This window comes from Coenobita brevimanus, chromosome 107 (assembly GCF_032717465.1).
Source record: "Coenobita brevimanus isolate Jiangsu-jjx chromosome 107, ASM3271746v2, whole genome shotgun sequence".
NCBI classification, from domain to species: domain Eukaryota; kingdom Metazoa; phylum Arthropoda; class Malacostraca; order Decapoda; family Coenobitidae; genus Coenobita; species Coenobita brevimanus.
In genome coordinates this window covers 17,692,442-17,707,916 of record NC_137060.1, presented here as the reverse complement: position 1 = coordinate 17,707,916, position 15,475 = coordinate 17,692,442, and the positions used below count along the sequence as shown (strand labels likewise).

The 15,475-nt window shown below is 41.3% G+C and overlaps 1 protein-coding gene across 1 annotated transcript in view; it reads left to right on the top strand.

The window, feature by feature from the left end:
- The window catches only part of LOC145416709 (uncharacterized), a 264,720-nt gene that overhangs the window by 157,261 nt on the left and 91,984 nt on the right, over positions 1-15,475 (top strand). The window contains exons 5-7 of the mRNA XM_080285643.1: positions 5,926-6,046; positions 6,330-6,403; positions 12,529-12,795. Coding sequence (XP_080141769.1) covers positions 5,926-6,046; positions 6,330-6,403; positions 12,529-12,795 — 462 coding nt within the window. The remainder of the gene's footprint in view (positions 1-5,925; positions 6,047-6,329; positions 6,404-12,528; positions 12,796-15,475) is intronic.

Sequence of the window (15,475 nt, the reverse complement as noted above, 5' to 3'; positions counted from 1 at the left end):
ACAGTTACCACAAGTACCCTCCGTGCCATTAGCAAAGCAGAGAACATGGCAGCAATAAACCCACTCACACATACGCACACAAAAAAAATAATGATAAAAAAAGGAAAAGAAAGAAAAAAGAATGGGTTGGCAAAAATTCAAAAATATCCCCGACTACAAGGCGTATATTCTCAAGTAATAACAGTAATAATAATAATAATAATAATAATAATAATAATAGAGTACAAGAGCAGACGGTAGCCTCTTCACTGTCATTTTTATTAGTTTATTCTTGCTGATACAGACGATTTTATTCAGCATAGGAGAGTCTTCCAGATTTCGAAAAATCTCCGATAAGTTTAATAAAAATCTATCGGAGATAGCAAAAGGTGAAATGAAGAGGACTTCACCTTGCTACAGGAGTTAAAATTTAATAGCCGTAATGAAAAAGGTAGAAAGGAAAATTGAAATAAAGCGAAGAAATCAGAAATATCTCGAGTCATCGAGGTGTCAGAAGTCGAGTGTTACTGAGAAAGTGGTGTTATTGAGGAAGTTTCTCATAAAGCAGTTGCATTCCAATAATATCAGTTTAGATTTACTATAGAGCTTGATTCATGAGAGACGTGCCTTTAGACAGAGTAATATATTTCACATCTTAGGTTTTAGATATTTGTGATTGTTGTTTTACGGTAGCCTGCTCATTTACATTCGAGCAGTATGGATAGTTGTAATACTACAGTACTATCGTTACTTGCTGTTCGGAGACGTGCCGTAGCATAACGTCGATTAATATAGTTCACATCATGTAGTCTTTATATATTTATAGTAGGTATGGGATATCCTGCATATTTACGTTTGCACACATAGGCCACATATCTGTCTACATAGAGATCCTTGCTCTATATATAGAGTGCACGTAGATGTAATTGAGAGGAGACATGATTGTAGATTTCGACTACCTGTACGTAGCTCACATTAAATCTACACAGTTTCCTTATTAAATAATATGAATATCAAACAGCGAAATAATAAGGCGAAATTTGAAAAATAATTCGCCAAGGAAGATGATCCACGAAATTTACCCTGCCAGCAAGAATGCGACTCACTTGTGATAGATTTATGGGCCCAGCTTTGGTGATTTTTGTTAGAGTTGGATGGATTTTGGTAGAGTTGGGTGAATCTTGGTGGAGATGGGTCGATTTTGATAGAGTTGGATGGGTTTTTTATTAGAGTTGGATGACATGAGACACGAGATATTATGCCTGTGTCAATGCGTATACAACCACGTCCTCATGTGGGTGGGTTAGGTGATCAGACGTGACGGATATCTTTAACCCCTTTCACCTCACTTGATAATCCGGTGTAGTCAGACAGGAGGGTCGAATAAAATAGTAACCAAAGAGATCCCATCATACATTGTAACTAGCCCAAGACTCGTCGAATTTTATGCAACCGCGACTTCCTATTCAAGTTGTGATAGTGGCTCAGTTCCTTGTGGTGAATACAGATCTACTGTGCTAATATGTCCTGTTAATCTTATGTGGTTCTACTTTTGACTTTCGTTTCAGTTGCGAACGTTAGAAAAGCTAATTGTTGTAGGGTTAAGTACGTTATTAAGAAAAAAAAATTGGATTACTAAGCTCATAACTTTTTGACGCCTTGATTGAATAAATAGGTGTAAAATTTTTTAGTTGGAGAAGAACAGGGAGGCTTTAGGAAGGGAAGAGGTTGTGTAGATCAGATATTCATTCTTAGATCTTTAGTGGAAAAGTTTCTAGAGAAGGGAAAGAAGTTGTATGCGGCTTTCATGGATTTGAAGAAAGCATATGACAGGGTGGATAGACAAGGATTGTGGAAAGTGTTAAGAATATATGGAGTAGATGGGAAGTTGTTGAATGCTGTGAAGAGTATGTACGATGGTGCGAAGGCTGCAGTGCGTGTGGATGGTGAACTAAGTGAATTTTTCTCTTTGAAGGTTGGGTTGAAACAAGGATGTGTCATGTCTCCATGGTTGTTCAATCTGTACATGGATGGGGTAATAAAAGAGGTACAAGGTAGGGTAGTGGATGTTGGAGTGGCCCTGGTGAGAGAGGGTAGTGTTTGGAAACTCCCTGTACTGTTGTTTGCAGATGATACTGTGTTGTTGAGTGAAGACGAAGGGGAGCTGCAAGGCTTGGCGGATGAGTTTGGGAGAGTGTGTAAGAAACGGAATCTAAAGGTGAATGTAGGGAAGAGTAAAGTGATGGTCTTTGAGAGAGATGAAGTCAGTGAATGTACAGCGAGGTTGGATGGTGAGGAATTGGAAAATGTGAGTACGTTTAAGTACTTGGGTAGTGTGATGAGTAAGGATGGAGGTTTGGAGGGTGAAGTGCTTGAAAGGGTACAGTAGTGATGAAAGGTTGCTGGTTCCTTGAAAGTAGTGATAAGAAGCAGGGAAGTGAGCATGGAAGTGAAAACGTTACTACAGTATTGTGATACCAACTCTAACGTATGGAAGTGAAGCTTGGACGTTGTTGGAAGGACACAAGTCAAGAGTGAGAGCAGTGGAAATGAGTTATTTAAGAGGAGCCTGTGGAGTCACATGGAGAGACAGGCTGACGAATGAGGATATAAAGGAGCGTTGTGGTGTGGATGTGGATGTGATAGGAAGCGTTATGAGGAACACACTGAGGTGGTTTGGCCATGCGGAGAGGATGGAGGGTGAAAGACTGACGAAGAGAGTGTATGTGAGTGAGGTGGAGGGGGCAAGAGGGAGGGGGAGGCCGAGGATGAGATGGAGGGATGGGGTGGAGAGGTATATGAGAGAGGGGGGTGTGATTTGGGAGCAGGGCAGTGAAATGGCGGGGGACAGGGCGACTTGGAGGCGATTTGTTTGTGGCCACCCCAAACGGGATTGAGGCGTCTGGCAATAGATAGATAGATAGATAGAATGAGGGTAAAAGAAAGTGTAAAAAATGTGAGTGTGGGAATGAAGTGCAGTTAGAGGAGTGAAAACTCTGGTGGTCCCACGCTGCTACAAGTGCTGCAGAACTATTATTTTGCGGTACAGTACACCAATACACTACACAACAGCACAATGCAATACACTGTGCGTCGCTATACGACTTTTACTGTACACTACACTACACTACACCACTACTACATTATACTGTGCTGTATTACGCTGCACTGAGCTGCATTACATGAGCTGCATTACAACATTACAGCTTAAGACACTACACTGCACTACATTTATCCACACATATCTGAAGGAAACTACACCACAACACACCACACCGCTACGTTCCGCTCTCTTTCTCCCTCAATTCGTGTCACATGAGAGTACGTGAGAGAGAGAGAGAGAGAGAGAGAGAGAGAGAGAGAGAAATGTTTGGGTATTATTTGAATGCCGATTATGTGCCAGTATATTCGGGTGAAAATGTGTGTGTGTGTGTGTGTGTGTGTGTGTGTGTGTGTGTGTGTGTGTGTGTGTGTTCTTACCTAATTGTTCTTACCTAATTGTATCTTTACAGGAATGAGTCAAGCTCGTACTGTCCCGTGTCTTAAACCATATTTATCGTACATATCCTTAAATTTGTGAATTGTTTTGGCACACTATTTCATTCGGTAATGCATTCCAATGATCAATTGCTCTGTTTGGGAAACTGAATTTCCTCACGTCCTTATCACCTCTCTTCTTATGCAGTTTTTTGCAGTGTCCTCTTCCCCATATGCTGATGCTTCCCCATATGTTAAGTAATCATTTATGTCTATTTTCTCCTTCCGTAATATGCATTTATATAGCATTATCATGTCACCTCTTTTCCTTCTCTCCTGTAGTGTTGGTAGATTTAGTTTATTTAGTCTTTCTTCGTAGCTTAGATCCCTTAAGCTTGGTATCCATCTTGTAGCGGCCCTTTGAACTTTTTCAATCTTGTCTATGTGTTTTTTGAGATGAGGATTCCAGACTACTGATGCATACTCCAGGGTTGGTCTGATGAATGATGTTATTATCCTTCTTAGCATGTCTTCATTTATGTATGTGAATGCTTTCTCATATTTGCAAGCAGTGTATACATGTGCCGTACCTTCTCACTGATGTGGTCAGCCGGAGATAGTCTGTTATTGATAATCACACCTAGGTCCTTCTCTCTTTCTGATGTGTGTAGGGTTTTATTTCCTAATGTATAATCCCAATCAGGTCTTTTTCCACTTTTACCAAACTTGGTTACATGACACTTGTCCACATTGAATTCCATTTGCCATGTATTACTCCATTCATGAAGTTTATTTAATTCTTCTTGTGTGTGTGTGTGTGTGTGTGTGTGTGTGTGTGTGTGTAAATCTGATTCCAAGACCTGTCACGTACGTAACAAAAAGAGCAACAACAAAAACAACAGTCGTCTTAGCTGCACACGAGAAAATAAAAAATGCAACAGAAAAAAAAAACGAAAAAAATTCTTGGCCATCAGACACAAGAGGAAGTGTGTGTGTGTGTGTGTGTGTGTGTGTGTGTGTGTGTGTGTGTGTGATTCCCATTCTTCCTCAGTTTGTTTCTTTTTACTCTCTGTTTTTGCTGATGGCTTTTCATGTCTTGTGTTTCGTTCTTTGTGTTGCTTGAGTGTTAGTTGACGTGTTTCTGTTGGGTTTCTCTCTCTCTCTCTCTCTCTCTCTCTCTCTCTCTCTCTCTCTCTCTCTCTCTCTGTTCGTCTGTATATGTCTGTCTGTCTTGATAACAATAATTCATGTCCTGCGTACTCCATCCTTCCCTTTCACTCCTCTTTCCTCTTTCTCCACCTCCTCTCCCCTACATTCTTCCTTCCTTCCCTCATTTTCTTCCTTCCTCCCCCTCTGGCCGCTCCATTCTTTCGTTATTTATTTATTTCAACTCCGGGCAGAAGTCGTTTAGACAGACCTAGAAATTTTTCCAGGTGAGGAAATTTTGGCGGTATATCACTGTGGAGGAGGAGGAGGAGGAGGAGGAGGAAATGGGGGTAGGGGGGGAGAGGGAAGAAGAAAAGGAGAGAGGAGTGGGAAGACGGGGAGGAGAGGAACGGAAGGAAATTGAGAAAAGAAAGTGAATGGAATGGAGGTCGAGGAAGAGGAGGAAAGGGGTTGGGAAGAAGATGATGAAGAGCTTGGAAGTGGTGATGGAGGATGGAATTAATGAGGGAAAAGAATAGAAAATATTGGAAGGAGGAGGAGGAAAAGGGAAAGAACTGTGATGAAGAAAGGAGAGCGAACAGACGAGGCGGAGGGAAGTGAAGAGGAGGAGAGGGTAGAGGTGGAAGACGGGTGGGGAAATACTGTGTATTAGATTATGGAGAGTTAAGGAACAGGAGGAAGAAACTGTCCTTCCTCCTTCTCCTCCTACGAGTACATCTTGTTTTTTGGCCTTCAAATTCTTTAGTGTTGTGACGAAGCATCGGTTTCCATTCTTTATTTATTTTCTTCCTCATTTTGTTTGTTTGTTTTTATTTCATTTCTATTTGTATGGTAGGCCGCCGCCAGACGAATTATGCAACTTGAGATGTTTCATAGTGAAGGCGTAAAGATTTTTTTTTAATATTCCTTTCAGTCTCTTCCTTCCCCATTATTTCCTACCATCTTGTAACCATTTTCTTCCAGGGGTATTTCCTAGGTTGAATAAAGTTGTTAGATGGTTGCAGGAATAAAGTTGTTAGATGGTTGCAGGTATAGCTGGAAGTAGCACAGTTCAGTACCTGCGCCCTGAAATTGGTCCAACAAGAACCGAGCATTTGATTTTACCTCATGAACTTGCTCAGTTTGTTTCTTTTACTTTCTGTTTTCGTCTGTTTTTCTTGTGTTTCGTTCTTGGTGTTGTTTGAGTATTAGTTGGCGTGTTATTGTTTAGTCTGTGTGTGTGTGTGTGTGTGTGACTTTTGTAAAATGTTGCTTCAGGAATTCCTTCCCCAGAAGTCTGTCAGAGTGTACCTTTTTCCCCAGATCAACTTTGAGCCTCTGCCAGACATTCGACCTCGTGCAGGCACCCTCCCAGGCCCTGGTGTTTTGCCTGCCTCCTTCCCTTCGTCACCCCTTGCCACCCTGCCCACAGATCAGTGGTTTGGTAAGTGTTTTGAGTTTAACTGTTCCCATGAACGAAACAGAGAAGGTTGTTTTTGTGGCAGTCATACAGTGTACATGCTCAATGATGATGATGCATTTGTTCTTGTAAGTTGTATCCTTTAAGTTGTCATTCATGGGCTACTTATTACTGCCTCAGAATAACAGGTAGAACAGCACTGTGTTATACTGTAGGATTTTGTACATAATTTAGATATTTCAGTTATGGGTTTCACAGAATTACATTTTTCTTGGAAGTATAGAGCTAATAAGATTCTCTATTTCAGCGGAACCTCACCAGAACTTCCCCCGAGGGCAGCTGCAGTATGTCAAGGAATTGGGCAATGGCTGGTTCGGAAAGGTCAGTTTTCATATGTTTAATTTCCATGATCGGTACAGTACCAGTAAGCTTGTCTTGGGTCAACAGAACTATAATTTTTTAAAAGACATACAGTATCACGTCTCATATGTTTGGAATAAATTTGTCATATCTCATAGTAGGTAATAAATTTGTCAGAGCAATATACCTGCCTTATTTTGAGAAGTGGATTAGAATGTGTTGGATGGAAAAACAGGAAAGAGCTCAAGATTTTCGTTTCTCCAGCATTTCAGACTACGTAGAGCCCATCCCTCTGAGGTTGAGCTCTGTGTTGTGTGAAATATTAAGAAATAAAGAACTTAAGCCCCTTCTCGTTCCAATCCATTTGTTAGAGCAGGTTTAAACCAATCTTAAGCAAGAAAATAATGTATGTTCAAAAACAAAAAATACACAAATCATCATCATCATCATCTGGAGCCCCTTTCCCACCCTAGGGCAGGGTGAAGAGTACCAACATACAGACAGCCCAAGTTTGCCCAGTCCAATGGACCATGCTTCCATTCACTCATCATTCAAGCCCCCAGAATCCTGGCTCTCTCTGATATGCCAAAAACTTTTACCACATTCTGTAGCTTCACATAAATGTATTCGATTGAATCAGTCCGAACGCTGTCACTTTAAAAAGGGATGCCAGATCCCTGATCATGCACTTCTTCTCACAACATATATCCAGTCAGCTAGACATCTTGTCAGTCACCTAGCCTCACCAACTTCCATACCTCTCTTCCTCACACACTCTTCCACCATATCCCTCCACCTTCTTGGCCAACCTCGCCTCCTCCTTCCTTCAGATTCACTCAGATATACCTTTTTCACCATTCTTTTGTAATCCATTCTCACCACATGACCATACCATCTCAGCTCACACTCTTCCATTTTCTGTTACTTCCTCACACCACATCTTTCCTGAACCACATCAGAAACATTAAAGATAAATTAACACCAAGAATCAGTGCCTTGAGGTCACTTGACCATACAACATTTGGACACAACAAAGAAACCACCACCACTGTATGCAAACAATATATACATTCAGTGATGAATTATGCAAGCCCTGCTTGGGCTCCTAACCTCAGTAAAACACACTACAACACTCTGCAGACCATACCAGAGCCAACCCACCCCTGAATCACATCTTTTATACATTTCTGCCCGGAATCGTACTAAGTCTGTTCTTCTCTTTGCTAAAAATAATTTCATCCGCACAAAGTGCTCTCAACTCTCCAACTCGAATTCTTCCCGCTCCTTCTGGCATCTTGCCAAAAACCTTTCTAACAACTTTACCTCATCATCCTTCCCTCCTCTTTTCTACTCTGATGGCTCTGTAGCTATTTCTTCTACTGATAAAGCAGATCTCCGCTCAGACTTTCTCTTCCAATTTCACCTTAGATGATTCCGGTGCTGTTCCTCCATCACCTCCCCCCTCTGACTTCCTCATGGCTGACATTAATATTTCTTTAGCTGATGTATTTTCTGCCTTCACAGGCCTTAGTACTAACAAGGCATATGGGGCTGATGGAGTCTCTCCTGTTGTTCTCAAGAACTGTGCTTCTGTGCTTACACCCTGCCTAGGCAAACTCTTTCGCCTTTGTCTTTCAACTTGTACCTTTCCTTCTTGCTGGAAGTTTGCTCTCATTCAGCCAGTTCCAAAGATGGGTGACCATTCCCAACCCTCTAACTATACTCCAATTTCTTTAACATCCTGTATCTCAAAAGTTTTTGAGTCAGCTCTCAATAGAAAAATTTTAAAGCATACATTTCTGCCCGGAATCGTGCTAAGTCTGTTCTTCTCTCTGCTAAAAATAATTTCATCCGCACAAAGTGCTCTCAACTCTCCAACTCGAATTCTTCCCGCTCCTTCTGGCACCTTGCCAGAAACCTTTCTAACAACTTTACCTCATCATTCTTCCCTCCTCTTTTCTACTCTGATGGCTCTGTAGCTATTTCTTCTACTGATAAAGCAGATCTCCGCTCAGACTTTCTCCTCCAATTCCACCTTAGATGATTCCGGTGCTGTTCCTCTATCACCTCCCCCCTCTGACTTCCTCATGGCTGACATTAATATTTCTTCAGCTGATGTATTTTCTGCCATCACAGGCCTTAGTACTAACAAGGCATATAGGGCTGATGGAGTCTCTCCTGTTGTTCTCAAGAACTGTGCTTCTGTGCTTACACCCTGCCTAGGCAAACTCTTTCGCCTTTGTCTTTCAACTTGTACCTTTCCTTCTTGCTGGAAGTTTGCTCTCATTCAGCCAGTCCCAAAGATGGGTGACCATTCCCAACCCTCTAACTATACTCCAATTGCTTTAACATCCTGTATCTCAAAAGTTTTTGAGTCAGCTCTCAATAGAAAAATTTTAAAGCATATTTCCTGTCACAACCTTCTTTCTGATCATCAGTATGAGTTCCGTCAGTGACGCTCCACTGGTGATCTCACCTACCTTTCAGACTCCTGGTCATCCTCCTTTCGGGACTTTGGCGAAAGCTTTGACATTGCGCTTGACATCTCAAAGGCTTTCGATCGTGTCTGGCATAAATCTTTAATTTCCAAACTGACCTCTTACGGTTTCTATTCTATCTGTGCCTTCATCTCTAGCTTCCTTTCTGGTCGTTCTATAGCTGCTGTTGTAGACGGCTATCGTTCTTCTAGATCTGTCAACGGTGGTGTTCCTCAGGGCTCTGTCCTATCACCAACTCTCTTCCTTTTATTCACCAGTGACCTTCTAAGCTGTACATCTAACCCTATCCACTCATACGCTGATGACTCCACTCTTCACCTTTCCATTCGGTTCCTGCAACGCCCATCTCAGCAGTTACTTCAGCAGACAAGGGATGAGGCTATGGCACACCTAATGTCTGACTTGGCTCGTATCTCTGACTGGGGTAAAAATAATCTTGTTTTTAATGCATCAAAGACTCAGTTCTTACACCTATCAGCCCGACAGAATCTTCCACAGGTGTACCCACTAATGTTTAATAATAATCAGCATAATCCTGCATCATCCTTGAACATGGTTGGGGTTTCATTTACTCGAGACTTGTCTTGGAAAGTTCATATTACATCTCTTGTAAAATCTGCTTCCAAGAGATTGGATGTGCTAAGCTGACTCCATTCCTTCTTTACCCCTGCGCAATTGTTGACTCTATACACGGGTTTTATCCACCCCTGTGTGGGGTACAACTCCCATGTGTGGGGAGGTTCCTCACATACAGCTCTTCTCAATAGGGTGGAGTCAAAGGCTTTTCGTCTCATTAACTTTCCTCCTCTTACTGACTCCCTTCAACCTCTGTCACTTCGCTGCACTGTTGCATCTTTATCTCTTTTCTAGCGCTACTTCTATGGACACTGCTACTCTGAACTGTCTACATGCATTCCTCCACCTCTTTGACGGGCACGTAGCACCCGTATAGCAGCAAACTCTCATCCCTTTTCTGTCCAACTCTCTAATGTAAGAGTTAACCATTACTCCCAGTCCTTCATTTATGCAACAGGTCAACTCTGGACCTGTCTCCCTCTGTCTGTATTTCCTGCTTCCTATGATCTCCAGTCTTTCATATGCAGTGTGTCCGGGCATCTCGAAATGATCGGATCTTGAATTTGGCTCTCTTTTTTATTTTGTTTTTCCTTGGAGGGAACAGTTGTTGCGATCTCGTGGCCTTTGGTTCCTTCTTTCTCAAAAAAAAAAAAAAAAAAAAAAAAAAAAAAAAGGCCCTAAAAATAATCACAGGCTGCACAGCTACTACACCCACTGACCACCTCAAAGTCAAGGATCATGTAGACATGAAAGGCACCCAAATTCTCACTGCAGCCTCCACAAAACCACAACATCCACTACACTACATGGCAGCACATGCACACACATCAAGGAACATCAAAACAACACCCAGCACACGATATCATACACAAATACTGTCATCTCTCCCACCCACCCCCCTCGCCCGCCTCAGACCAGCTTCCAGAAACATATCCATACTCAAATTGCTCGCCACTCCATTCAGTCACTTAAAGACAACACACAGCTGCATGCACGGCCTCCCGATATCCACCCTTCTGAATCCTATCTACCTCGTGAGGATTGGGTCCACCTGGCCAGGCTGAGATGTGGGCAACATCTAGCCCTCCTAAGTTATCAGAAGAGGCTGGATAACTCAGTCACAGATGCCTGTCCAGGATGCAACACAGCATCCCATACTATTAAGCACATTATGAAAGACTACATTGCACACAATCACCTACGCCAGCAACACAACATACCCTCCTTGAGAGCTCTGTGGGAAAGCCTAGTCTTGGATGTGGCCTTCCTTAGGGACTTGGGGCTGTTTAGCCAGACTACCTAGGGAACAACTACTACTACTACTACCACATTATTTCTTATCCTATCCACTCTATGTACTCCACATACTTTCCTCAGCAGTCCCATCTCCACTGCTCTCACTCTTGACTTTTCATTTTGATGCCACACCGTTGACTCAGATCCATATGTTAAAGTTGGCACTAACACTCTTTCATGTACACCTTGCACAGCTGCAACACTCAAACCTCTGTTTTTTATCAAGGCCTTCATAGCACCAGCTACAGTATGGTACGTTCCTTCCTTGTGTCACTCTGCTTTCCTCATCTTTTGTGCATTTTCCTCCCATTTCTGTCACTGTACCCAGATATTTGAACTCTCACCAGTCCAGTCTCTCTCTGTTCACTGTAACATCATACAGTACTTAGAGTCGCCCTCGCTTTCGATTACGCCTACTTTACTCTTTTCTACAGTCATTCTTAAGGCATGATGCTCACAGACATTAGCAAAACTCTGCACTAGTCGATCAAGTTCTTGTCTGGAATTTGCAAGTAGCACTGCATCATCAGCATACAGCAAATTTGAGATATTCCATCCATCACCATTCATTACCAGCTCCATTAGTCACGTTTTTACTTCTCTCGTCACTCCATCCATATATATATTGAACAACCATGGGGACATCACACAACATTGTTGCATGCCCACATTGATCGTGAACCATTCACTTAGATGCCCATTTACCCTTACACATGCCTCACTAACATCATAAAAACTCTTGACGGCACCTAGCAGCTTACTATCTACACCATATATGTGCAAAACTTTCAACAGTCCTTCTCTGTTTACTTTGTCATATACTTTTTCCAGGTCCATAAATGCCATAAACTCCTTATAGTCTTTCTCACAAGCCTTCTTCACTATCTGTCTCACAGCAAAAATTTGATCCTTCTCACAAGCCTTCTTCACTATCTGTCTGTCTCACAGCAAATATTTGATCCATCTCATAAGCCTTCTCCACTATCTGTCTCACAGCAAATATTTGATTCTTCTCACAAGCCTTCTCCACTATCTGTCTCACAGCAAATCATTGATCCTTCTCACAAACCTTCCCCACTACCTGTCTCACAGCAAATATTTGATCCACACATCTTCTGTCACTCCTAAAACCACCCTGTTCATCACTCACTAGGACTTCTGATATCTCTCTTACTTTCTCTATAACAATTCTTCCATATACTTTCCCAACAACACACAATAGACTTATGCCATGATAATTCTTGCACTCACCTCACGCACCTTTATTTTTGTATAGGGGTACAATCACGGCCTTTTTCCACTCTGCAAGGACAGTTTCACTCGTCCATACCTTCTTACATATCTCCAGCAATGCTGTATAGGTAAATGGACATTTATTACTAATATGGGTAGTGTATTATTAGTGTGCTGTACAGTATTTTTTTATTCATAATCATCAACATAACCCCACTTGCCCATTATTATACAGTATAGGGTGGGTAGAATCCAGGAACAGGAAAAAATTAAGTATTGACAAGACTGCTGAATCAGATGGCCTTATGTCTACTCATTTATCATTTACGCTTAAAAATTCTTAGCTGCACTTAGCTAACAAAAGCCATCCACACTATACAGTGTATTAAGTTTTTCTTCAAGATATGTTGGACAGATCTGTGCTTATTACTGAATACAGCTCAATGACATACATCCTCCATCAGTTTCTAATCTCTACCAACTCTTAATTACAGTACTGCAAAGTGATACAGTTCTTACAGTTAACTCATATTATGTTGACAGGTATTAGAAGGAAGAGCCAGTGGTGTGTTCAGTGACCACACCAAGGGTGAGAGCCCGCCAGTGAGTAGTACCTCGGCCACCCCTCGCCCTCAGAGCACCAGGGTGGCAGTCAAGGTGTTGAAGGAGGATGCCAGTCAGGCTGAGCAGACCTATTTCCTGCATGAACTGCGACCTTACAGGGATCTCACTCACCCCAATGTCCTGAAAGTTTTGGCATATTGTCTGGAAACTGAGCCTTTCCTTATATTGCTTCAGCTTTGTCCTAAGGTTTGTAAGCTTGGTATGCCATTTTGAATGCTTACATTTCTGGTAGGGAGACAGAATTCAGAGAACTAGAAAAGTAATTAGGAGTTTGTTGAGCTTCACAAGTACTGTATATAAGTCTTTAGAAATAAAAGTTGCTGTCATTTTTGCAATAGTTATATACTGTATGTACTAATTTCATTTATATGTAGAGAACTAACGAGTTAGAACAACCAGTGTAAGTGGAAGGCAGTACGAGAGTAGAAAGATACTGCCTTTACAGTATGTAAGGAATGCTGGTTCCTGACTGCAACTGATACTGAGAAAAATACTACATGAATGATGTTAGTGTGGTAAAGTTTAAGTACAGGTCAGCCTTGCTATTTGTACAATAAACTTTTGTTTATGGAAAACCGAGAGAAAACAATTGATCTTATATTGAATTTAGGAATCGAATAAGCAAAATTGGCAATCACATATCGAAAAATGGGGCTTTATAGGAGATCGTAAGTATATACACAAAAATGGGAATTGTATATTAAAAAAAAAAAAAAATACTAAAATGTTAGGATTAGATAAGCAAATGATCATATGATAGTTGATCATAAAATGAGGGTGTGTGTTCTAATGATTTTGCCATTATATATTGTTGGTGTTGAACATCTATCTTTCTATAGCCATATGCCATAATCCCATAAAGGGAGGCCATTTGTCTTTGAGTTAGTTGTTTACAGGGAAGGGCACCAACCCTCCGCCAACCCACTTGTTGATACGTATGGAACACACAAGAATTGGGTATATGGTTACCACCCAACATTGTAAATGGTTTCTTGGCTCACAGGAAACCATTTGGCTTGGCACTCAATGTAAAGCCACTTGAAAAGGAAAGAAAAGTAATGAAAGGTGACAGGAAAGATGGGAGAAGTAGAAAGACAAGAAGAGAAGTAGCTGAAAGAGGAAAATTTGTATGCAGAGCCAAAATTAACTGTGGAGCATATATCCTGAATTGCTATTTCTCCCATCTTTCCTGTCACTTTATTACTTTTCTTTCCTTTACAGGTGGCTTTACATTGAGTGACAAGCCAAATGGTTTCCTGTAAGCCAAGAAACCATTTACAACGCTGGTTGGTAACCATATAATCAAACCATACGTGCTCCCTACGTGTCAACAAGTGGGTTAGTGGAGGGTTAGTGCCCCTCCCCGTAAAACAAATAACTCAAAGTCAAATGGCCACCCCTTACGGGATTGTGGCATCTGGCAGTAGATAGTAGTAGAACAGAATGCTATAATAAACAATATAATAATCAGTTTTTAAAATAAAGGTAGCAGTGAAGTGGATAACAGAGTCATTGTCAGTGTTGTGAGAACCAATCTCATTTTCCCTATCAATATGAAACTTAATTTTTATATTTTTTTACAACAGTACTAGACCATTTTATTCAGCTTATTTACTCAACTTAAGAGAGCACCTATATGAGCAGTTACTGAAAACCCCTCAACCCTTCCTTTATGAAAAGTCTTTTGTGATCTAATTAAAACTGTGTGGGGGATCACAAGAATAAAAGATAAAATGTCATCATCTGGATAAGTTAAATCATTAGGTAAAGTGCACTGACCAAGTGCACTGATACAGTCGAAGAAAAGAAAATGTTTGCAGGAAGGACCACTGTCAACATTATTTTCTTTCTGTAGTTCCCTGGCTTTCTCTGATGCACACAGAGAGATCAAGGGTGGACATTCATGCTGGCTACTAATGTAATGCATTAGGCCTCTTGCCCTCTTACAGTTTTTTTAATTCTCAGTGGACTAGTAAGTTAAGGTATTGCAACTGAATATGGCACTTAAAGGTCTACTTTCAAGGAGTGGTTAGGGTTTATTGCTCATATAATACCACTTGGTGGCCAGCAACTGATCGCCCTTCTTAAATGTCTGGAGTGAGTAACGAGACTACTGTGCTTCTGATGGGGTAATACTGGATTACATGATGGATGGATTTCTCTTGGTGCTCAAAAAGTACTGGAGTATAAACTTTGTCAAAAACCACTTGTACTCTTTTAATATGAATGTGAGCAAGTTAAGCATGATTGTACCATTTATCAGGCAGTTATCTGCAGTGATCTAACTGTGATGGATTTTGAAGTCTGGATTTTAAGTCCTAAGCCAAGCAGATTTCATTAGAATCTGTATTTTAATTTTGTGAGATAAATCTATATTTTAATTTTGTGAAGTACTTGAAAGGGTACAACAAGGAAGAAAGGTTGCTGGTTTCTTAAAGGCAGTGATAAGAAACAGGGAATTGAGCATGGAAGTGAAAAATTTATTACATGACAGTATTGTGATACCAGATCTAACATATGGAAGTGAAGCTTGGACGTTGTCGAAGGGACACAAGTCAAGAGTGAGAGCAGTGGAAACGAGTTATTTGAGGGGAGCCTGTGGAGTCACATAGAGAGAGAGACTGACAAATGAAGATGTGAAGGAGAGTTGTGGTGTGGATGTGGATGTGATAGGAAGCGTTAGGAGAAACACATTGCAGTGGTTTGGTCATGTGGAGGGGATGGGGAGTGAAAGACTGATGAGGAGAGTGTATGTGAGTGAGGTTGAGGGGGGGAGAGGGAGGGGAAGGCCGAGGATGAGATGGAGGGATGGAGTGGAGAGTTATATGAGAGAGGGGGGTGTAAATTGGGAGCAAGGCAGTGAAAT